Here is a 25834-nt window from a genome sequence, read left to right on the forward strand (position 1 = left end):
CTGTTCAACAATTGACAAACTGAATTAAAAACCTTTCCCACTTCTTTGTAAAGGTTAGCAACAAGGGACAAGCTAGGTGAACAGTAAATGTTTTATATGCTTTCCTCTCCTTATAAGGCCTTCCCATCCTATGCTAAGAAAATCAAGTTTTTAAAAAGGTTACATTTCTGAAATTCTAATTCTTCTTCCCCTGATAACAACACTCCAAAGTAATAGTTCTACTGCCAGTAATTTGGGCTAGGTATTACAGTACCACTAACTAGATGGTAGCTTTAGTGTATTGTACTTAAAGGGCTGAATCAGTCTCCAATCAAATAATATTGTGAGTTTTCCATCAAGGAAATACTCTTAATACCATATCCTGTAGCTTTGGAGAACAATTCAGACAACTTGGATATTAAATCCTAGTACCCCATCCCCCTCAGAAAATGTTTATAACTCCTCTGTTTTTCCTGCAATACATTTTTTACAACTTTGGCAGAAAACAGGGTTGAAGCAGGCAATATCTCCTAATCTTATGTCTATCTCTCCTCTGACCACCTTTATAAGTGAAAATATATATTGATAAAAGTGTACCTTACTAATTGGGGTATTCTTGAGACAAATTAGCTTGTCTACAGCCCCTCACCATGTACTTAAAAGAAGTTTCTCTTACAAAGATCAATGCTGAGGTGTGGAACAGCCTATCCTAACGATCACATTCTGTTGCTTCCTCAAATTAATTCAATTGCAACACAGCTCTGAATGAGTCACGGCATCCAAAAAAAGCAGCCTCAGGACATGACAGGTTAACTTTAATCTTATTTTGATGGTAAAATTACCACTAGCTGCTCGTCAATTAAGCAGAAGGAATTTTTTACTGGGTATAAATAAAATTGTCAATCAATCAATATTGTAATGAGAAATTAACTGTTAGTTACTGATCATGGGAATGAAACAACATGATCTCGAGACCGAAATTACGATTATCGTTATTTCTAAATTGGCACCAAATTTATGGATATAGTAATTTCGTGGCACTCTTTACCAATCCTCTTTACACGTGTTAAATAAAGAGAAGGACTCGGTTCCACTGTCTTACAACATTCAAGATGGCGGAGGAAAGGGGTAAATGTGCGTTCAGTTGTGATCAGCATGATCTCGACACCAAAATAACGACTACCGTTATTTCTAAATTGGCCCTGAAATAACGAATATCATAATTTCAGTGCATGTCTGAGACCTTCGGGCTCGAAGCTTGGGAACTAGTATTCAGGGAAAGATAAAATGGCGGCTTACGGCGGCGAAGGAAATCTCAGTAGTTTAATATTTAGCGTGGAAAGGCTTGGGTGTTGTGATCTGGTTCTCAAGTAAAAAAAAAATCACGGTCTGCAATGGCCCTACCACCTTTTGAACGACAAGAAAACATTGAAACGGTGATAAAAAGCAGCAAGTTTCGAAGTCTAAACGAAAGATGGGTAAGCTGAGTTTCAGTCAAATATCATGACATTTGGGATGTAATTTCGATACCGAATAAATAGTTCTACATGGTTATACACGCATAGGATTCTGTTGTGTTCACGTGAAGGCCATTTCAGCCATTCCTGCCACTTGTAAGTGGTAGGAAATAAAAGATATGTATAGTTGTTTCGTATTGAAGCCCTGTGAAATCAAAAATTTGATTTATTTCTTCTTTGTTTTAGGTGGTCATTATCCATTACTTTTGGAAGTCGATGCTGATGAGAAAGAAAAAATGTTTATGATTATTTCTTCTCTCGAACATTTTACTATTTAGGTATCAAATAATCTTGATATTGAAGATCATTGCATCCATTATGAAAAAATTACCCTTGATTGCTTTGTCAACTGGAATGTATAATGTAATATACCTTGTGATTTGTGGGATTTTTACAAGTAAACTAGAAATACTTGAAGAGGGTAATGATGTACTTAATGCAGAGCATTTGGTACAAAGTCTGCTTTGCTGTAATCTACCTGAAGGTGCTTTTTATATGCTAGTAAGACTTGCACAGCCCAGTCAAAATGTTTTTGAGTAGTAGAAAAGCTGGCCAAACCTCTTCCTGAAAAGCAGTCTGAAAAATGTGAAGTTAGCGGAAGGTACTTCATTGTAGGCGGCCAAATTGTAAGCTGCCAGCCCATTTTGAGTGAGCAGTAAAACTCAAGATTGGCTATTTTAGCTAATTTTATTGAGAACCAAATTCCCAGCAACGGGCACAATTTTACTGGGCTATTTGTTATTTAACTACTTAGTAATATTCTTATTAAAATTTACTGCATTCCTTTCTAATAATTTGCTGTTGATTGTATGCTGTATATAGCTTATGATTTGTGTGATTTTCACAAGTAAATTAGAAATACCTGAAGATGGTAATGATGTACTAGATAATGTACTTGATGCAAAGCTATTTTGGTGCAAAGTGTGTGCCTTGTCTGTAGGTGATTTTGCATGCTAATAAGACTTGTAATTCAAATAATACACATCAGCTGGAGTGGGAATATTAAAAGAAAAATAATAATATTTAGCTATACCAAGTTCTGGTTTTATGTCCAAAGTGTGTGCCTTGTCCATAGGTGATTTTGCGTGCTAATAAGACTTGTAATTCAAATAATACACATCAGCTGGAGTGGGAATATTAAAAGAAAAATAATAATATTTAGCTATACCAAGTTCTGGTTTTATGTCCAAATTGAGCACTTAGTTGAAGATCACTGCACTGCTCAGGTCCAGAAGGCTGAAAGAGTACTGTCTGCTGTTAGTTTGATTTTTGTCATTTCTATTGATTTATTTTATTTATCAATGTTTCTTTGAATTGTAATTCATTGATCTCTTTCAATAGTGCAGGTTCGCTCATGTAACCTAATCTCCCACTTATGTATGTATGTATGTATGGATGAGCTCAGTCAAAATGTTTTTGAGTGGAAGGCAAGCTGGTGATAGTAATAGGCAGCAGAGGCTGAACCTTGTCTTGAATGGAAGTGTGAAAAGTGTGAAGTTAGCGGCAGCTATATTGTGGCAGGCAGCCAAATTGTCAGCTGTGGCACATTTTGACTGGGCTGATTGTGTGTAGTATATATGTGCACTTCTTTTAGGGTGTTAAACAGGTTAAAGTACCAAGAAATCCTCTGTGATAACTTGATAATTCAAGATGTAAAAATTTTAAATAATAAGGTAAAGCTTGATCATTCTTAAGAGTTTCCATTTGTTCTGGAAATTTGGGGAAGGGTCAGGGGAGCATTATTTATACATAAATAATGTACATAAAAAGTAAAAAAAAGGCCCAAGGTAAAATCCCAATTTGTTTTAAGAGTTAATTTTATTAAGAGAAAACCCTGGATATAGCTTGGGATTTGTGTGATTTTCAAAAATTGTTAGGAACCTTGTTAATTTTCAGCTTCAAGAACACAAGTACATAATCTTTAGTGCAGCCCTCTTTTCTCCCCGCCATTATTCTAATTTTTTTATCAAGTTTCCTTTTTCTTGTGTTCAATTAATTTATTGTCTTTACAGGTGAAATTTTAATATCTGCTAGCACAATTATCTCTGCTAAGAGTGTCTACCATCACTCTTGCCGGTCTCAAGCCCAAAACGCTGCAAACTAGCTGAAACTACATGTATTTCGTAAAATGGAATGAACAAAGATGTTAAAGGGGAAAAAGCTGTGAGAAAGGAGAAGTTTAGTGTTGCTGTTTGATATGCCGCCCAGATATATCAATTTATTAATTTAACGCCTTTAGCCGTGGGCAAAAGTTTTTCTCTAGACTAAGAGGACCCTCCCTATGTTGACGAACCTCAATAACTCGTTGATTTTACTGTTTTTACACAGATTTGATTTTAACCATATTCGCCAAAATAACTGCCAAAACACGGCAAACCAGTATCTCGGCCAAGAGCGATATTGGCCATTTCACACATCCTTATTAGATATGAATTTTATTAAAGATTGTCATTCTAGCATATGTTGGCTAGTTACCACAGGTTTCTTGATTTTCATGGGAAAGTGGCACTGGTTGGTACCATGACCAATCTCCTCGACTTTCCCATGATTTTCATAGGATGTTAGCGACCCATACTTCGAACCTCAGTTGTTTTTTTTTTTTTTACATTGGCGCGAGTTTCACAACTTTCTTGTGGTTTGGCATTGACTCAGAGTTGGGCTTATTTTTATGGCTAATCCATCGGCGACTTTCTCATGATTTTCTTGGGTTCTCAACAGTGACACGCACTTTGGAACCATAATTTTATAAATATGTCAACACTGGCAAATACTGCTAAAATCTACACTCTACTAAACTCCATGTACCACAATATCCACACAACTGCGTGTGCCTACTTGAAAATCCTAACCCTAACCCTAAAACTATCCAGTTAGCCTAGTATTGTATTGCTGGTTTGAGTGACTAAACTGGCTCAAATGATCCAGCTGCTTAAAAACCTAAGCACAGAGTAAGTTTAAAAGATTCAATTTTGTAAGGTTTCGAAACAGTTCCAAAATTAACATGCACATAGCTCAGTGTAAAACATCGAAGCTTCTAGGACTTCTTATGATTCCTACGAACGTACACACCTAATGCACGTCAATTTGCCTTTGTTGTCCTCGAACGATCACGTCTTCATGGTAACGTGGTGTAAGAACTGTACAGCACTTTATAAATATATGTTTTACTTGACGGTAAAAGTTTGAATCCGTACAAGGAAACGTAACGGAATCAGGCGATGATAATATTCCGTTGACAGAAATGCAACGGAAACGTGTCGTCATATTTCCGTTCAGGAATCATAACGGAAACATAACAGGTCCAAGGAAGAAGTGAATGATGTGGAAACATAGAGTTTCATTTTTCCGAATTACGGAATCATGCTATTTCGTCCTGTGCTCACTCTAACTCTGTGCTATCCTAAACCTAACCCAAACCCCAAACCAATCCTAAGCTATGGTAAAGGGTTTAAGTTAGGGTTGAGGATAGGGTTAGGGCAGGAGCCCATTACCTGGTTAGGGTTAGAGTTTGGGTTGCTTCGGGTCAGAGGGGTTTAGTGTTACAATCAGGGTTAGGGCTAGGGTAAAATTATGCTTAGAGTTAGCGGGGTTTAGTGTTAGAATTAGGGTTAAGGCTAGGATGAGGCTATGCTTAGGGTTGGCGTTAATATTTTTCTACAAGCATTCAATTGCAGGGTTTTTGGTATTGTGTTTGTAAATTTCAGTAACTACTTGAAAGTTTACTGAAAAACAAACGATAGGCCGACTGGTACACTTACAGGATAGATAGAGAAGGTTGGGGTTAGGGTTAGGGTTAGGGTTAGGGTTAGGGTTAGGGTTAGGTCTAGGTTAAGGGCTATAGGTTAGGGTTTAGGGTTTAGGGTTAGGTTTTAGGGTTATGGTGTGGGGCTAGGGTTAGGGTTAGGGTTTAGGCTCAGTGTTAGGGTTAGAGGGTCTGCGGTTGAGGTTAGGGCTAGGGTGAAGGTTTGGGGTTAGGGTTTGGGGGTAGGGTTAGTGTTTAGGGTAAGGGTGTAAGCCTCTTCAAAAATATTTTTAAGAAGATTTTGTCACCTTTTTCACTTAAATAACCACCTGAAGAATTTTGACCAGTTAGATTATTTGAAGCGGTTGGATTAATTTTGATTGGGGTTTAATAACTTTTAGTAGTTGGATGATTATTTTTACCAGTTGAACCACTGTAATATGCTGGATCTTTTTAACTAATGTTACCATCCTTACCTGAATTATTTGAACCAATTTCACTGGTTACACATGCATTATCCAGTTAGACCATTTCAACTGGTTGGATTATTTAAACCAGTTTGTCCATTTTAGATATTGGCATCATTTTATCAAGTTGGATCATGTTAACCAGTCGCACCATTTTACTAAGTGAGATCGTTTCTTCCGATTGGACCATGTCACGTATTTAAAATCTTTTCACCGTTTAAACCATTTTATCTTGTTTTGGCTGGTTGGACCATGTTAACCAGTTGCATCATTTTGACTGAAGTGAAAAGTTCCGTTCTTAACCCGAGCCCTAACCCTAACCCGGGGTTAGGGTTAGGGTTAGGATAGCTCGCAGCTAGAGTTAGGGCTTGGGTAGGGTGGGATTATGATTAGGCTGAGGGTCACAATTTTTTCTGAAAACATCCAATTTTTTTTTGGTATTGTGTTTGGCTCTAAACTTTAACAACTACTTGAAAGTTTGCTTGAAATCAAAATATACCATTTTTTGCCAAAATAACTGCCAAAATGCGCAATTCGGGCCTTTTTATCAATTAATTTACACTTGGTTTAAGCTTGGTTTTTGTGTTTTCCCACAGACTCAAACTATTTTGCTGAGAACATTTTTTGCAGCGTTTTTAAAACTGAAATAAGCTTATTTTTGCAAAAAAAACAAACGTGTTTTTCAGTCGAATTTAGTGTTTTTGTCAACTTTAGCGAAAAATTTTGCAAAAATCGTACATTTCTGCCGTATTTTGGAGTTTTTAGACAGATTTCGTCGCGATCTTGTGAAAAACATGTAGTTTCAAGCTAGTTTTCAGTGTTTTGGCAGTTATCTTGGCAAAAAATGGGTAAGTCAGCGCAATTGTTTTTTTTTTGGTTTTTAAGGTTTTGTTTGCCCAAATTTTACTGAGAACACTGTGTGTTAGCTTGTCTCCATTGTTTTTTTCGCAGATTCTATCGCTGTTTTGCTGAAAACATAACGTTTCGGCTTGTTTGCATCGTTTTTGGTCGTGAAATAAGCTAATTTTTGCAAAAGGAAAAAAACCTGTTTTTCAGCCCAAATTGACATAAAGGATACAGAGGAACATTTGCTTATTGCCTTTTTTTTTTGTCCTTACTCATGAAGTTGATTTTGGCATTTCAAACAAAAACTCTGCTAGAGCATTAATTAAATGACATATCATGCACTTACTTTGAAGCAAGAACACTTTTTTTTTAATTCAGAAAAATACCTTTTTATTTTTTTTTAAGGACTGCTGGATATAACCTGTACAACCAAGATGAATTTACATTCATTATTTGTCATAACTTACACTAAATTAGAAATTCAAGTATGAAATGAGGGTACTAGCCCTTTAATAGTGTTCAAAATTTCCATATGCAGGGGTACTTGTGGCTACTGGAGAAGAATCAGTCTTTAACCCTTCACCCCCCCCCCCCCAAGGGAGATAATAAGTACAGATATCCTCTTCCCTAGGGGCAACTAGCTCAAAAGTGAGTGATCTCAAGGGCCCTCCAAAAACGTTTTCTACAGCAATAACTAAGCTCTACAGAAGCACACTATGCAGACAAAAGGTGTAAGAGAATCAATGAATTCTTTAATTCTTGGTCCCTCCCAGGCCAACCTATTGTACAAATCTCATGACATCTGTTCCAGTTTCATCAGTCAATTTTTCAAGCTTCAAGCTTTTCCTGCAATTATGTACTTGTTCTTGAAGCTGAAAACTAACAAGGTTCCTGTAAATTAAGTTTACATAACAACCTAACAATTTGTGAAAATCACACAAATCCCAAGCTATATCCAGAATTATGCTCTTAATAAAATAAACTTTTAAAGCAAATTGGGATTTTGCCCTAGTTCTTTTTATTTTTTTGTTACTTTTTAAATACATTTGTATAAATAATGCTCCCCTAACTCTCCCCAAAACTTTTAGAACAGATGCAAACTCTTAAGAATGATCAAGCTTTACCTTATTATTAAAAATTTTTACATCTTAGACTACCAAGTTATCACAGAAGTTTTTTTCGGTACTTTGACCTGTTTAACACCTAAAAAGAAGAACACATACATAACACACACACAATCAGCCAGGTCAAAATGTGCTGCAGCCAACAATTTGGCCACCTACAATGAAATAGCTGCCAATTTCACACATGTCAGACTTCTATTCAGGACAAGATTTGGCCTCTGCTGCCTATTACTATTGCCAGCTTGCCTGCCACTCAAAATTTCAACTGAGATTGTACATACATACATGTGGGATTAGGTTACACGAGCGAACCTGCACTATTGAAAGAGGTCAATGAATTATAACTCAAAGAAACATTGATAAATAAAATAAATCAATAGAAATGACAAAAATTAAACTAACAGCAGACAGCTCTTTTTTGGCCTTCGGGGCCTGATCAGTGCAGTGATCTTCAACTAAGTGCTTAATTTGGACATAAAACCAAAACTTGTTATGGTTAAATATTATTATTTTTCTTTCAATATTCCCATTCCAGCTGATGTATATTATTTGAATAACAAATCTTATTAGCATGTTAAAATCACCTGAGGACAAGGCATACACTTTGTGCCAAAATTGCTTTGCATCAAGTACGTTATCTAGTACATCATTACCATCTTCAGGTATTTCTAATTTACTCTTGAAAATCACACAAATCATAAGCTATATACAGCATACAATTGGCAGCAAATTATTAAAAAGGAATGCAGTAATCTTTAATAATAAGAGTAGCTAAATAACAAATAGCCTAGTCAAAATGTGCCGGTAACCAGGGATTTGGCTTTCCACACAGAATATTTGTTAGGCGTCTAGTCTGGACAAGGTTTGGTCTCTACCTTCTGTTACTATAGCCAGCTTGCCTACTTCTAAAAAACGTTTTGACTAAGCTGAAAAAAATGTTTGAGAGAAAAATGGCCACAACAAGCCCACTTACTGCAAAATAAGAAACATAAAAGTAACACTTCAAATTAATACAGAATATAAGCCTTGCAGGATTTGGCTCTCAATAAAATTAGTTAAAATAGCCGATCTTGAGTTTAACTACTCACTCAAAATGGGCTGACAGCCTGCAATTTGGCCACCTACAATGAAGTATCTTCCACTGACTTCACACCTTTCAGACTGCTTTTCAGGATGAGGTTTGGCCTCTGCTGCCTATAATTACAACAGCCAGCTTGACTACTACTAAAGAACATTTTGACTGGGCTGTGCAAGTCTTACTAGCATATAAAAAGCACCTTCAGGTAGATTACAGCAAAGCAGACTTTGTACCAAAACACTTTGCATTAAGTACATCATTACCCTCTACAGGTATTTCTAGTTTACAAGTGAAAATCCCACAAATCTCAGGGTATATTACATCATACATGTTGACAAAGCAATCAGGGGTACATTTTTCATAATAGGATGCAATGGTCTTCAGTATCAAGATTATTTGGTACCTAAATAGTAAAATGTTCGAGAGAAGAAATAATCATAAACATTTTTTCTTTCTCATCAGCATCGACTTCCAAAAGTAATGGATAATGACCACCTAAAACAAAGAAGAAATAAATCAAATTTTTGATTTCACAGGGCTTCAATACGAAACAACTATACATATCTTTTATTTCCTACCACTTACAAGTGGCAGGAATGGCTGAAATGGCCTTCACGTGAACACAACAGAATCCTATGCGTGTATAACCATGTAGAACTATTTATTCGGTATCGAAATTACATCCCAAATGTCATGATATTTGACTGAAACTCAGCTTACCCATCTTTCGTTTAGACTTCGAAACTTGCTGCTTTTTACCACCGTTTCAATGTTTTCTTGTCGTTCAAAAGGTGGTAGGGCCATTGCAGACCGTGATTTTTTTTTTACTTGAGAACCAGATCACAACACCCAAGCCTTTCCACGCTAAATATTAAACTACTGAGATTTCCTTCGCCGCCGTAAGCCGCCATTTTATCTTTCCCTGAATACTAATTCCCAAGCTTCGAGCCCGAAGGTCTCAGACATGCACTGAAATTATGATATTCGTTATTTCAGGGCCAATTTAGAAATAACGGTAATCGTTATTTTGGTGTCGAGATCATGCTGATCACAACTGAACGCACATTTACCCCTTTCCTCCGCCATCTTGAATGTTGTAAGACAGTGGAACCGAGTCCTTCTCTTTATTTAACACGTGTAAAGAGGATTGGTAAAGAGTGCCACGAAATTACTATATCCATAAATTTGGTGCCAATTTAGAAATAACGATAATCGTAATTTCGGTCTCGAGATCATGTTGGAATGAAAAGGTTAATGTGCCCCTGGAAGAAGTGGGGCCTGGGGTTGTGTGCTTTTTCATTTTGGAAATGCATGACTACCCACTTGGTAAGATGGGCAGCAATCCGCGGCATCTAGGGCTAGAGCTTTTGACAACAGGATGAATCAAAGCTCTAGGATTTCCTTAACACACCAAACCAGACCAGCAGTATTACATTGTCTATGCACCTACATCCTTGAATGATCAAGTATCTCTTCTTATTTGTAGGGAAATTTTTACAAACATACTTTCAAGTTGAAATTACACCTCTGGCCCCTTTCCCCAACTGCTCGTGAAGAACGCGTTATTATCAATGTTTAACAGTTTTCTTGACTCAAAATGTTTAGTTTAATTTGTTTTTGAGGAAAGGGGAACCAGCTGTGACAGACAAGAACAAGGATCATAAACAGACCAGCAACTGACCTTTAATGAGGATTTTTCTTCAGCTGTGTTGTTTAACTTGTGGTGGTTCCTCAGTCAGCTTTCAAGATAACGCAAGTCAAGATGCCATCTTGAAAACCCCTCATCATCTTGAAAATAAAACTGACCAAGAAATCCCTGGCGTTTAGGTTGGTCCATGGTACAGGTCTTAGCACATCCCAAACGTCCCACCTTTTTTAAGTTCTGCATTAATTTAGCATTGTATTGACTATTACAATAAAGTTTGGATATAACACATGCTGTCCTTAGTTGAAAGAGCATGCCCTATAAGAGTATAAAGATAGAGCTGAGCTATAGCTGATATTCTATCCAGTGCACTGAGTGGAAGGCCACATCAGTCACAGTAGTGCTGTCATCCCGAGCAATATTTATGTTCCTGTGAATTAAGCTGTCATTCATTCAAAACACGTGCCTTGAGAAGTTTGTTTTCTACTTGCAATGTGTAAAAAATTTGTGTGTTTTTATGAGCTTCAATTTGGCCGGATTTCACTGACCATTCTTACAAGAATCAACCATTCTTACAAGAATTCTGATTGGCTTGTTGTAGCATGCTTTATGAGAGTATAGAGCATCAACAACCCAAGAAGTGAGAGGTGGGGAGAAACACTCGACTATGTTCAGTGTTTCTCCTTTCACTTCTTATGTTCTCCAGCCCCTTCTCCATTTGAGAAAATTACAGCAATTTCCCAAAATTAGTGAGCAAAGCATTCACCTGAATCCACTCTTACTACTACTGAAAATACTGCTTGTACAATGAAGCTGTTAAATCACACCAAGCTCCACAACACTGACTTCACACACCTACTTTCATGGTTGACAATACAATAATGTAGCAAAATTAATCATAAAATCAGTTCTTCCATAATAGATTTTAATTTTTTCAAGAAAATGTAATTATTTTAATACACTTTTTTTAATGTCTTCTAATTACTTATTACATTTTTTTTTTAAATTTCAGGACAAATCAATGAAAATCCTGATGTAAATACATTTTTTACAACTGAATACAGATACAATCTTTTTGCTCGGCAAAATTTACACAATGGTGGTGATAACATGTGATGCATGTGACTTTCTGGTTCAATAAAAATTGCAAGTATCTGTGATAATCATTCCACTAGACCATGGAAAAAGTTCTCTAAGGGTAATAATTTAACCATTGGAGAAGAAATATAAAATGTAAAGTTCACTTCTGCACTATGTAAAGAAACAGCTGACAATTTGAAATTATTTTCAATCTTAGAAATAGAGGGATACAATGTAGGTGCAGACCATAATAGGGAACTTTAAGCTTGCCCACTGCCAGATTTTGTAAAATCTGCATCTCAAGAAATGTAAAATCTGTATCTGGCAAAATTGAAAACCTACATTTTACCTACAGTATAAATTTTCTGTAATCAATCATTTTTCAATAAACATGTGTACAGATTTTAAATCTCATTTGTTTAACCTCAATTATTCTTCAAATCAGAGTAAGCCTTGAAAGTTTTGGGGAAAACTCCAAATTCCTTTTCCAAACCCTCTTTCAGGTGATCCAACTTGTCCGAGTCTTCACTTATTCACAATGTACTAACATGTAATCACACTCCTGCACTCCCCCAAATGAAGGATTGGCTAATGACATGTTAAAGTGTGCAAGACAGTACAGAATGTTACCAGAATATGAGTTCTAACATTTTACTACTAATAGTTAAAAATTTACAACCATCATTGATAGGAAAAACAAAACATTTCTATATAAAATCAGCTTAAGACAACATACAAAAATATTTTCTACCCTACAGTTGATTTAAACGGCCAGAACATGAGTCAATTGTTAGTTAGAATTGAAAATTCAATAATTGTGCAAGTCAACTTCATATAAATTAATTTTAAAATTCATATCCTAGGTAATGGAACCTTTGCTAAAGATTCACCTCAAATGCCCAGCTTTGAGTAAATGAGTCACTACATGAGTTTAAAACAAGTCCTTTCTCCTTCTGATCTTTGCTATCCAGGCATTTCCCTGAGCCAACATGTCTAATCCTGTTAGAGCCCTTGTCATACTCCCAGTGCTACAGAGAGCAGAATAAAAAGAAAAATTTAAAAAAAAAGACAAAAATAGAGAAAGAAAAAAAATTTTAATTGCACCCCATAAATCTCCTTCCAAAAATGACATCTTTGGTCTCACTTTAAATGCCATAAATATTTTTAGTTGAAAATAGAGTTCAGGTCTAAATTTTTCTTAACTGGTTAAGCATAGTCCTTTGTTCTAAATACATTATAATATCCCATACATAAGGAAGATTCCAAATGAAACTACTTACAGATCATTATTTTGAGATCATTTGCACCTGAACTCATTTCAAATTACCAGTACATAACCATGTTTTGCTCTGTACCATTAATCCTCTGATCCCTATGAGTGTCTAGCTAGTGTCTAATTTCCCCTAACAACATTAACCCTGAATCAAACATTAAGGTCGCGAGAATGAAGGAAATGATCACCAACTAAAGAAGCTTTTGATAGATAACCAAATTCCCCTTGTCAGCACCTTAGAAAATATAGGGAGAACAGATTGGGGAATATGCATACTGATGGTAAGGTGTAAAGGGTTAACTGCTAGACATGAATAATTGCATTCTACATTTCCAGCTCGACAGCATTCATCTGGTATATAAGGATTTATATGAACATGGCAAACTTTTTTCAACTATACCTGATTGGAATTCTGCTCATCACATTCAAGTAAAAGTGCTGGGGTCCCTTCTTTTTCATTGGCAGTTTCCAGACAAAACGAGTCATGTTTCAACATCTTGTTCTTGACAAAATTCCACAACTGTTCAGTGAAAAATTTAAACCAATATCATCAATTCTCTCTTGCCTGACTTAGTGCATGTGCTCTTCTATATATTCAATTTGTTTCACATTTGCTATACTTTTATTCAACTGCATGTTTCTACCAGTCAAGATGTATTTTTGATGATCAATACATACAGGTAAACAAAGCCCCTTGCAGCCTTTTCAGGCAATTCACATCTGCAACTCAGTTAGATTCAACAATCACTACATGTATGAGCCTGAGTACATCAAAGATACAGGCTTTGTATGTTAAGTAGCAACTAACTTGATTTCCTCCAGCTCCATGACATTCAAACAGCCCCACAGTACCCCCACTAGTATGCCCTAGGGTGTCCATGCAGTCTTTGCCTTGCTTTACCTCCCCAAACGCTGTGGTGTCATCATCCTCAGGAACTCTATTGACATAAAATTATTATGATAATCATGGTGATAAATATGACATGGTCTCTTAACAGCACTATCTCAGAACAAACTTGCTTTGTAACAAAGTTGTAAGTTATTGATGGAAAAATAATTAGAAAAAATGGCACAAAATACTAGTCACTATGAACATTTCTGTGATTTTCCCTTGACTTGGGTTCCAATATAATTACAATTGAACATATTTGAAGTGTTTTTCTTTCATTTTTGTTTTTTGAATTTGAATAATATGTCTACCATATTATTGTGGTTTTTGGCTCTTTTCATGTTTCTAGGAAGTCTGACAAAAGTGTTTTGTAGGAAACTACTTGTAAGAATTCAATGATCATTTCAGCTATATATTATGGTATTTAGTAAAAGATGCAAGTTACATGTAGCAAAGCAATACTGTAACATATAATGTACTTTGTAACACAGAATTGTAGGTAATCCATAGGTATGATTGTTGTGTAATACAGTGTAGATTATAAAATTGTAATTAATAAACAATAAAAAAGTTATGTGATTGATGTTATTTTGAGTTAATTGTGATGTAAAGAGTGCAAACAAGTTCACTCCTTAACACATGTATGCTTGCAATATGTTTACAAGTACATGTACACTGTACAGTGTGACTACTAAGTTATTTCTGAAGTGCACTTTGATTGATCATCATTAAAAAAAAAAAAAAAAAGCCTTAATAATCACCACTACTAATCAAAACAAAGGTAAAATAATATGCCTAGGATGTGGAAAAATGCTATGTAATGATCTGGTAGCAATTGGTTTTAGTTCTTCATCTGATTGGTTGAGGATAGCAGGTGTTATCTGGAGAAATCTCAGGGCATACAGGGCAGAAGGGAAGACTACAGCAATCCTTGATTACTTTCAACCTTACCCTACCCACCTGAGTTCAGGATACACATTCTGGACATACCACTTGAAAGGCTTACATTTCAATTTCTTCCGCAGTGCAAGTCGGCTTTGAATGCTGTTAAAAGAGATGGAGGAACAAAAGTCATAATCAGGATAAAAGAAAGAACATCCATTGCAATAATATAGATTTTACATAGTAGAGAGCAGAAAAACATTCAAAGTAAAGATAATAAGGAAACTTGATCCAGAAGATCTGTCTACTCCCTAAGTAGACCAAAGCTTTCATCCCTAAATAAATAAAATGACACACTGGGTCACTGTTTACATATTGTCAATCCAAATTATCCTGATGGGCACATTAAATCATACCCAATCATTAACTTGTTACATATTCATGGACTTTGTCAACTGAAAAAGTCAGAACTAAGGATAAAATAAAATCAAGTACGACTTGCATGACTCCAGAAAATGTTTGAACAGAAAACTCACTCTCCAAAAGGTGTGTTCTTAGCATAGGGGACTGCTGCATAGTAAAACTTTTTATAATCATCCATCCAAACTTCCACAGCTCTTCTTGTATTTCTTGAAAGCAGAGGCATAGTTACAATTAATAATAGTAATTAATTAACAATCTAGGCCCAGTTGTTCAAAGGGCAGAAAACAATTTCTAACAGATAAATCATTATCTAGCGAATAAGTGTCAACAAAATATACTGTGCTATCCACAAGTTAACAACTGCATCGCTAATTGGAGGTTGGGTGCCTGAAACATCCAGGAGCTTCCATTATTGGCAGCCAGCACCTAGATGGAGACTTCTCCCTTACCTGGCAAATCCTGGCAACCCAGCCATGAGCCCCCACACAGGAAAGGGAAACAGGCACCCATCACACTGAATAAACAGTGGAAAGAGGGAGGGAATGGGTGGGGAAAACTGCCTGGACAAAGAGTTGCCATTCCTCACAGCGCTTCAAGTACACTCTCAAAGCACACACAAGAATGCCTCCAATGAAGAGCACATGGAATTCCAATGTATGTGTATATGCAAAAACCACTGACTACTAGAAAACGCTGACACTCTTTGTTGTTGACTCCATTAAATTGCATTTAACTGCATATAAATTATTTAGCATTGATATAATTTATTTAGGGTTATCCACCTTTTAAACAACTGGGGCTCGATGACTTTCATTACATTATTGCTACAAAATATTAATTTCCACCAGTACAATACACAGTACAATACAATCAAACAGAAAAATGTGAGCACAAAAATGATTGTAACCTAAGATACTCATGTATGGCTCACTCAAACAAGGAGCTTCTTTTGAGTCCTAGGTTTTAGAAATTTTGTTATAAATCTTGATACAAGAAGTTAGTTATACTTGTAAATTAGAGAAAGGAAAAAAAATTGATGGCATTTATAGGAAGTGCTAAAAAACACTGAAGAATCATGACTTACTTTTGGAAGACATTCATACTTCCTCCTGGAAATTTATAAGGATGTCTATTTCTAAACACGTGACCAACTCTTGAACAAGGAATAATTTCCATGCTTCCTCCACACTGCCATGCTCTGAAGGAGATTTCTGAGTACAGAGAGAAAAATCACAACACATCAAAGGATATACATCTATGGTCGCTTTGATGAAAGGAGATAAATGCTGTCAGCTTCTTAACCCTTTCACTCTCATGAGCGGTCATGAAAGAATTTCTCCTTACAATAAATCATTGATACAATATCAAACACACATGTGCATAGAATAAGGAAAATTATATCAGTTTGGGTTTTATTAGCGATCCAATACCATATTATCCAAACCACATTGCACATGTAACATAATAAGAATTGTATGGCAGACAGTTAAGGTGATTTACATGCACTAAATAAGATATTGAGAGTGAAAGTTTCAATCTCTATCATGATGGTGTCCTGGCAATCACCAACTGTAAACATATAAGAAGACAGTCACACAGCTACCTACATGTATTACATACATGTAAACAACATCTAATATAATTAATATCAATTAATTTGCTAGTTTTATTTCCTGGTTAATTTAGATAATTATTTATAATCATTTTAATTGTACATATTGTAAAGTGCCCCGAACTCTACAGTGAGCGGTACAGAAATCCTATATTATTATTATTATCTCAAGGTGTAACTTATATCCCATCTACACCAGCAGAACATGTTTAGTTGCACCTGATTTAACCCTTTGATTCCTATGAATAACTAGGACAAAATTTCTTCATACAATATCGATACAATATCAATACAATATCAATACAATATCAATACAATATCAATACAATATCAATACAATATCAATACAATATCAATACAATATCAATACAATATCAATACAATATCAACCAGATAAGTGATGAGAATAGAGAAAAATATCAATTTGGGGATAATTAGTTGATACAATACTAAATTGTCTGAACTAACATTATAGGAACTGTATGGCTGACAGTGAAAGAGAATTACAAATTTGATCTGGGAGTTAAAGAGTAAATTAACTGAATGAAAATCAGAAACAGAGAACTGAAAACTGATTTTTTTGTAGGATTCAAGTAACTAAAAATGTTTTGCTGGTGTAAATGGGGTATACCTTACATCTTGAGAGGTATTCTCAATGTGCCACAATTAAATTCGATGACCAAGGGTCTAGCACCTTTTATAATGAAAAAAAAATTAACCCAGGTTTAACAAAACCGCTTTAAAACCCATTGACACCTGAACCGCCCGTAACCGCCCGTGCCGCGTGGGGGACTTGCGCGAGAGACGCTTTTCCCCCTATCTCCCCTACTAAGCAGAACTTTGTCTCCAAACTTCCTCTGTTGTTAGAGGATCTATAAACCAATCAGAATCCGTTTTTTGCGCAGTTATTTTGATAACTTTAGGGGGTAGTACAGAGTCGTCATTTTGTGCGTTCACAAGAAATGATCAACTACAAAGAAATGGCGTACGCGCGGCCGACTTTCAATATTTTCAAGTCGGATTTTCTGTTCCTTTCCCACCATTGTAGACCTTCTGGAACACAGAATGAAAAGGAAAAATGCTATAGAATAATCTGCTCGAAAAACAATGGACATCACGGTCTTAAAGGCGACAAAATAAGCTTTCGAGTCGACAACACTACAATTCTCCAAAGCGATGCGAATTAGGGCCGTAAAGCAAAAACCAAACTATCGGACTTCAAGCGAGGCCTAGAGACATTATGAAGATTCAAAGGCATGGTAAATATCACGTTTGAGTAATGAGATGTCCAAAAAGTATTGTTTAATAGAAGATTTTGTGTTAAAACGTAGAACTTTCAGTATTTTCAACACAACGCTGCGCAATATTCTAGCCGTGAAGTCAAGTAAACATCGATCTAAGCCTGATGAATTCTACTTCGTGGGTTTCGCACACGTAAGAAATTCGTACGTTTTTCGGTTCTAACAGAAAATCAAGAACTGTTTTGAATAAAGCTTTCTTCCCGAAACGTTCCTTGGTCAGTTTTGTCTTTCTCCTCATTTATAATTTCCATGTAACACGAGATCTCTCCACACCCTGATGAATTTGCATATTCACTTTGAAATCCGATCCGCATACTTTTTTTGCACACGTGCGCAAAAATTTACTGATTTTTATCTTTTATCTTGATTTTAGAGTAAAAACTTAATATGCATCTATTGCTTTCCTCGTTGATAGTAAGTTATTTAAATGGTCTTCTTTCACGTGAGCTTGTTTTTGGGAAAAAAAGATTTGTCAAACTTTACTGCCCATTGTGTTTACTTTTTCGGTTTCTCCAAAATTTTAACTTTTGGGTAGGCACGTGTTACACGTAGGAGTCAATGGGTTAAACATGTTTAAGCTTTGGTGTGAATGGGTTATTAGCTCATTACAATCCATTCCATGTTTAAAAGTAAATTCTAACACACAGTAACCATACTGCGCAACTCTAAAATTTAACTTAGAGATTAGCTTCATGTATAGTATACAAACCTAAATTCTCTCCTCCCCAAATGTCCATGTCCATGTCATATTTACCGATCCTTTCAAACCATTTCTTGTCAATTGAAAATAGCCCACCAGCTATAACAGGAGTTCTGCAAATAAAGTGATACGAATCAAATTTAACACACATCTCCCACTGAGTTACTGTAATTGATAACTTGCACACTGTAGAGGTCTGTGACTGAATGAACATCATTGAAAACTCAGATCAATATCAGTATCTGGGCAACTGCTCACCTACCGCTCCCCTAACCCCTCCCCTAACCCCTCCCCTAACCCAACATTAACCCTAACTTGTTATCAATAGACTGTTAGGGGAGGGGTAGGTGGGCAGTTGCCCAGATACTGATATTGATCCAAAAACTCAATCAACCCTTTGGACCCTTGGCATACTATTTCTCCTTACAATACCACCCCTGATTCAAATGTTAAGGTCATGAGAATAAAGGGAAATGATCACCAACTAAGGAACCTCTTGATTGTTAAACAAAATTAATTCTCCCTATCAGCACCTTAGGAAATGTATAGAAAACAGTATGGAGAACATGCATACCGATGTTATGGTCAGTAAATGGTTAAAGGGCAGAATAGGGAATAAATATTATCAGGTTTATCTGGCACACATACTTAATTGGAGCCATTGGTTGACCAGATCTCTCAGCAAGCACATTAGGTGGAAGAAAATCCCACTTGAAGTTCAAGTTCCAGCCAAATCCTGGAAAAATTTAACAGCCTCATTCAGTAACCTGTCACCTGGATTGTTAGCACAACTACAAAAATTTGCTTCACTACAGTACAATGCAATAGATGCAATTTACTTTAAGAAAATGAGTTGTACTGCTTGGCTAAAAAATCAGTTGTTTGCAGGACAAATACATGTTGAAGTAAATGAAATTCAGTCAAAATTGTATTTAGAGTACAGTTTGAAAGAAGGCACATCAGGATAATAACTGTAATATACTCTGCATATCAAACTATTTTGCAGTCTTTTAATTTGGTTTTATGATTTTCAGCTAAATTTGATTTTGATTTTAAACAGCAGTTATAAATTACATACTCTACATACATGTATAGCAATTGGCAAGTCATAGCATTGTTTGCTGGAGTATCATTTCACCAATATTTGACTAGAAATACCAGCACAATTTCATCATGCAATCCGAATTGGTCCAGAAGAAAACACCCATACAATCAGACTACCTGTGTATATGTACATACGTCCTGATCAAAGCATTTAACCAAACAGTTATGATTATAACACCTGCTATGAAAATATACTTTTACATATTATCAAACAGTACAGAACAGGTGTGTGTAAAGTCATGTACCTCCTCTCAGATCTGATGAGGACCCTAGGTACTCAAATGTGTCCATGTTGATCACATCAATGATTGGACTCACAATCATGTTGCGATTCTAAACAAACAGTAAAAGTCAAAATAAGTAGAATTCATTAATAGGTTGGGTTCCCCCTTTCAAAGTAAGGAATGTAAAACCACTTAGTCAGTGTGACATACATTCTTCATAAACAAACATTGCTAAGCAAAAAGGATATGGGAGAAAAGGCAAACATCAGTCAAGACCTGTTATCTTGAAAAAATGTACACTCGTATGTAACACCAAATTGATTCCTACACTGTAGTCTTCAAGAAATACAGAGCAGAAAGGAGGGGAAATTGGACTACTAATCAGGGTTTGGTATCTACCGTGGTTTACAATGTGAGTACAGAGCAAGATGTAACCGTACATGAACATTATCAATCTTAATAAATGGATCTTCCATTGGATATTCAAGTACATGTGCATGTCCACAAAAAATTGAAAATATTAACATGCTTTGGGTATATATATTTTGGCAATTGTAGTACAATTTTTTTCTTGGATTAAAGTTTTACAAAGTTCTAAAGAAAAGAAAAACGACTATGTGTAGGTTGGCCATTTGTGGAAGGGGTTTATGTAAATAAACTATTGTCAAAGATTGAGCTACAAAATTTAAATCACCTCTTTAATCCTCTCCAGGAGTGGTTCCAGCCAGTTCTTATTGCATTCACAATGGCTGTCCAAGAAAGTCAGCACTTCACCCTTAGCTTCATCTGCCCCTCTCACACGCGACCTCATAAGTCCTGTATAAAAATATTCAATCTAAAGTTATTTAAAGGAAGGTAAAGACACTGCACTTTCCAACAGCCACAATTTTTATTTTTAAACTGAGCCTTCACAAAAGCATTACATCGAATCCAAAATACAGTCCAGAACAGAAAGCAATTTACAAATTCACTGAAAAAAAACAATAAATGTAACAATGCAAAGAATGGTTGTTATGAAAGTGAAATGTGATCATCGCAGTAAATCTTCCAATTTAAGCAATTGGAAAGAAGAAGCCTGAAAAAAAAAATCAGGGCTTCAACGGGATTCGAACCCGTGACCTCCGCGATACCGGTGCAATGCTCTACCAACTGAGCTATGAAGCCACACATTGGGAGCGAGGTTGACCTGTGTGGCTTCATAGCTCAGTTGGTAGAGCATCGCACCGGTATCGCGGAGGTCACGGGTTCGAATCCCGTTGAAGCCCTGATTTTTTTTTTTCAGGCTTCTTCTTTCCAATTGCTTAAATTGGAAAATTTACTGCGATGATCACATTTCACTTTCATCTACAACCGCAGTACAAATATGAATTATTTCATATAAACTTCACAATGGTTGTTATTATGACTAACAAATCTGGTACCAACACCTTTGTTCCCATGGAGACAATTTTTGACAAAGAATATTGTTAGCTCTGTGTATGTGCAAAATAACTCTCTAATTTTTGTTAGATATTGAGTTTAAAGGTATCCAGGTAAAATAATACATGTACCATAATTATCAGTCATGACTTGTTCTGTTATATGGTATATGTAAATAAACTTTTCAGTGCCTGTAAGTAGAAGTTGTGTTAGCTGTAAGTTGTTTGCTGAAACATTCAAGATAACTCTTGAGGAAGTAAGAAACTTTTGCACTCAAAATTAGCATTTGTGAAGTTTGTTCACAATCAGATTGACTATTCAAGTGAAATTATTGAAGGAACTCCCAAAATCAGGGCAAATAATTGTGACAAAGTTGATATTAACTCACCTTCTCTTTGGTTATTTCGGAGTACTCTTACTTTAGGTAGTTTCTCTAAAAGCTTTCCATCCTCAGCTACAGAGACAAATGATTTTAAAATTTACGTCAACTCTTGAACCCTTTAGAATGATAAGCATCCAATTTCTCCCAAGAGTATCACCCCTGAGTTGAACCTCATGGTAATGAGAATAAAGGAAATGATCATGAAGCTCTTGACCGTTAGACAAATTCTCCTTGTAAGTAGCATAAGAAATGTATAGAAAACAGTAAGGAGGACGTGTAAACTGATGTTTGGGTGTAATAGGTTCAACAGTTTATTACAAAAATTTGTCTAATTATTATGCTTATGAAGTTTTAAACACATTGCACTTTATTACAAAACTACAAAATTTCTGGCATATTTATTTTAAACCAATCAGTGAAGTTGAATAAATGTATGTTCCATATAACCACATTTCATACTACATTTCAAAATAGTTGCACTGTAACTTTGATCCTATACAATGAACAACCAAGATACAAGAACTACAAGCTATAGAAAAAGAGGCACCTCAGAACATTGAGAACTTACCATTATCACTAAAGTCATCTACAAGAATTATTTCTTTTAACAAGTTAGGAGGACTTCTATTGAGAGAACTGTAAAAAGTAATTACAACGATAATTAGTACCAAACTAAAGTGAGCCCAACAGAAAAAAAAAGTCAATTTGTGGCACCAAAACTAATACATCAGTTTACAGGGTCTCAGCAAATGGCACCAATATGTACATGAGTGGAAATTAATTAAGCAAAATATTGGTCGCTAATGATTGATTAACAAACTTTCCTCAAGTTCTCCAAACATCCTAAGTGGGTTATTAAGCTGGTAAATTGATAGAAAGAGCCATCTATTTCTTTTATAAAATACATGTAAACTTGAAACAAGGGTTTACCAGTGCAGTGAATGATAGATTTTGATCAATGAGGGTGCTTGTAGTGTCTCGCTTATTAGATAATGCTCACCAATGCACATGCTTACCTGTACATAAACTAATTAACTCAAAATTGGGTAAAAGTTGTAAAACAAAGTTAAAGTAGCAATATTAATTTTTATGACAAACATACAGTACCTTATGACTGTCCGTAATAAGGCAGCTCTGCCTTCATTATGGAAACAAATAATAATACTTGTTGTTGGTAAATCATCACTTATCCACAATCTTTCTTGGCATCTAAACACAGAGGAGGTATGTAACTACTAAGTTTTGAAATGAGTTCTTGATAGCCATGTACCTACATGGACATGTGAAGCAAATCAGTGGATCATTTGCAAACATTTTCCTCATCTCAGTTTGACAAGAGCTTCAATGTAAATGAAAACAATTTTTTTCAAGAGGACATGATAGGACAGCACTACAAGGTGCAGGGGTCAGAGACATAATCACATGTGGCTTACTATTCTGCCAATATCAACTGAACGTGTGTGGAATAAGCTCAAAGTAGGTTTGGATGAAACATAATAAAGCAAGACCAAGTCCTGCTCCATAAAAAAAGGAACAATGCTAAATGAATATCCAGTCATTTTGACCTCACACTTGATCATTAAGGAATTCATTACATAGCAAAAAGATAACCACTTCATTAAGAATCAAGACTTGCTTATTTTAAGAGATGGAGAAAAAAGCCAAATGTTTTTAAAGCACAATAAGCCCGCAAGAGCTGTTTTGGCCCTCTTTCGCCAGTTTTTGCAATTCTGTGGCCGAAATTGTCCAAAAAAACTATGAGCTTAAAATGTCTGCAGCAAGTAATTTTTTCCTTCATGGGATCAAAGCAGGCAATCCCCAGCAGGCAAGATGGGTCCATATTTTTCACTCAAGTAGCAAATCAGAAAACAGGATTCACTTTATACTGCCCATGGCCACTGCCAGAGATGTCATGAATAAAAGTGCAGTATTACTGTATATAAATTAAAGTATTAAATATTATAGATTGAAGTATAAAATGTTTAAAAAAGACATATACTATATATTGCATTAGAATAATTTTCAGAAGTAAGTAACTAACCCTAAGCAATAATTATACAGTCTATAACATAAGCTCTCAATACAACTTAATGTCTTGCAGTGTTCCATTTTGTGAGGGGAGGGACGAACTTTCATGAATTCCTGCTTAATCAGTTGAAAATGCCCCTTGCTAAGACCGTCCTGACCCTGTGGAGCCTGTAAGACTAATACTGCAAGATGGCAATTTCCTTTGCCTCCCATATATAATTACTCATAATCACGACCAGGAGACAAAACAAACTGTTAGGTTTTTTTGCTTTTAACCTAAGATTAAAATTTACCTGGCAAAACTGTATCTATTTAGTCAATATTACAGGCAACTGTGTATATCTTTTAAAACCTTTTATTACTTACTGAGAGGCTCTCACATCAGGAACATCTCTGTTAAAGGGAGCTTTGTCGCTAGCTTCTTGATTATATGCATTACTGGCATAGGCATCTTCACCTTGCCTCACCCTAGTGACGCCTAAATAACTTTCCACGTCGAAACCTTCTATTCTTCGAGAGTCTGTTTCAACTGATTTTCCTCTTAACCCTACAAATTCATTCTAGGATCAAATTAAAACAGAACAGTGAATCACCATGGTGAAAATCCAAGGATATGTTTCATTAAAATTCTTTTGAAACTCGACATTATATAGGGCTTCTTTTCAAAGTTACGGAGACGAGGTGTAAAACACTTGACGCCACATTATACAATAATTTATCAATTCCTACAAGAATTACAGTTACTTTTCTAAACATTAGCCTTGATAATTTACAAATATACGATCATAAAAATAATTCAAGCTTACCTTGTCATAATAAGTGTCTCGACTGTCTGTATTCTGTTGAAAGTTTATGTGAGTGTCTTCCTGATCTCCGTTAGATCGAGTGTCATCCCTTGATCCTGTCAACGGTGCCAGAAAATAAATCATACCCCCAAGCCATATGAACACTAAAATAACCAGAATTGTTTTCCGCCGCCTCAGTAATTTCATTTCTTTGAACAATCAAATCAATTAAGGGCAAAACATTATCGACAAGTTTACGTAGTCTGCCGACGTGGAAGCCATGAAAGGATGCCTTGGTAACCACGCAGAAATGGGACGATTACAAACTAATTTGGGGGGAGGGGGTGGGGGAGGAGGGACTGTTATGACTTATCACGAGGTTTTTTTCCTACTCTAGTCTAAGTCTCATTTACTACAACAACAAGAAATTAGGATTTTAGAGACAATTGACAGCTGTATCGCAGGCTATAGGAATCAAATCTCCAAATAGCTCTCGTAACTGGCGATTTTGTGTACACTTTGAAGCGATGAAGAACAGATTTGAAGCGATGAATAACAGAGAAGTCGCATGAGGCCTGGGACAGAATCTTTCCGTAACAAAGAACAGAGACGTTTTCGAATGCAACCTTTAAATTCATTTCAAAAGACCACAACTCACACATCAACAGGGAATTCAGAAGAGAAGAAGCAAAACATCGAGAAATATACCAGGTCAGAAGGGAGGCAAATAATTGATCTGCGAGACAATGACGCTTTGTGATATTTTGCGAAGCACAGATCGATATTGTTTCATCTTTTCATTATTACACAAGCAAGTTAGTGTTTTATAATTATGTCTGATAATCTCTCTGGAGCGTGAACACAACACAATCACGCATTAGGAGAAAAAAATATTTTTTGCAAAACGAAGTTGAAAGAAACTGCGAATGACCAGGCCATGCATGTACAGCGACAAAATCAGTGCGCAAGCTTTTTACTCAAGAGAAGTTGGAGGCACGTGAAGGAATGGGTACGACTATTTCTATGGTGACACTATGGCTGCAGTTATAACATTCTCATTGATTGTTTTCATTTTTTGGAGATAAGCATAAACCAAAACTGACAAGGTTTCTATTTTCAGGAAAGTTTCTGTCAAACCTCGTCTCTCACTTATCTAATTCAACACAAAAAATGTGGTAACAGATGTGAATTTAGGGATTGAAGTAGAGCATCTGTACCACTGTTAAAAATTCGTAGCGACAGCTTCCGCTCAAGATGTCTGGATAAGTTTAAAACAGCTTACAATGAACTATAATTAAAAGAACGCTACTTTTTCTTCAGTCCTCTCCATAAGA

The 25834-nt window shown here is 35.9% G+C and overlaps 1 protein-coding gene and 2 long non-coding RNA genes across 3 annotated transcripts; 1 reads left to right on the plus strand and 2 right to left on the minus strand.

The window, feature by feature from the left end:
• The first annotated feature begins 1113 nt into the window (after positions 1 to 1113).
• LOC149042497 (uncharacterized) lies at positions 1114 to 3190 on the plus strand. Its single transcript, XR_016188670.1, has 2 exons — positions 1114 to 1457; positions 1683 to 3190. It is a non-coding gene; the product is annotated as an uncharacterized LOC149042497 (long non-coding RNA).
• Positions 3191 to 6913: 3723 nt separating this feature from the next.
• LOC149042498 (uncharacterized) lies at positions 6914 to 9996 on the minus strand. Its single transcript, XR_016188665.1, has 2 exons — positions 9474 to 9996; positions 6914 to 9248 (listed from the first exon to the last, which is right to left on the minus strand). It is a non-coding gene; the product is annotated as an uncharacterized LOC149042498 (long non-coding RNA).
• Positions 9997 to 11302: 1306 nt separating this feature from the next.
• On the minus strand, positions 11303 to 24826 carry LOC113679805 (polypeptide N-acetylgalactosaminyltransferase 2). The gene is made up of 15 exons (XM_089213070.1): positions 24522 to 24826; positions 24082 to 24275; positions 22795 to 22896; positions 22256 to 22323; positions 21694 to 21759; positions 20581 to 20702; positions 19908 to 19995; positions 19207 to 19294; positions 18568 to 18671; positions 16030 to 16156; positions 15059 to 15151; positions 14601 to 14684; positions 13560 to 13689; positions 13152 to 13271; positions 11303 to 12506 (listed from the first exon to the last, which is right to left on the minus strand). The coding sequence occupies exons 1-15, from the start codon at positions 24705 to 24707 to the stop codon at positions 12357 to 12359; spliced, it is 1722 nt and encodes a 573-aa protein (XP_089069196.1). The 5' UTR covers positions 24708 to 24826; the 3' UTR covers positions 11303 to 12356.
• Between the last annotated feature and the right edge of the window lie 1008 nt (positions 24827 to 25834).

Source organism: Pocillopora damicornis, chromosome 7 (genome assembly GCF_964200805.1).
Source record: "Pocillopora damicornis chromosome 7, jaPocDami1.2, whole genome shotgun sequence".
NCBI classification, from domain to species: domain Eukaryota; kingdom Metazoa; phylum Cnidaria; class Anthozoa; order Scleractinia; family Pocilloporidae; genus Pocillopora; species Pocillopora damicornis.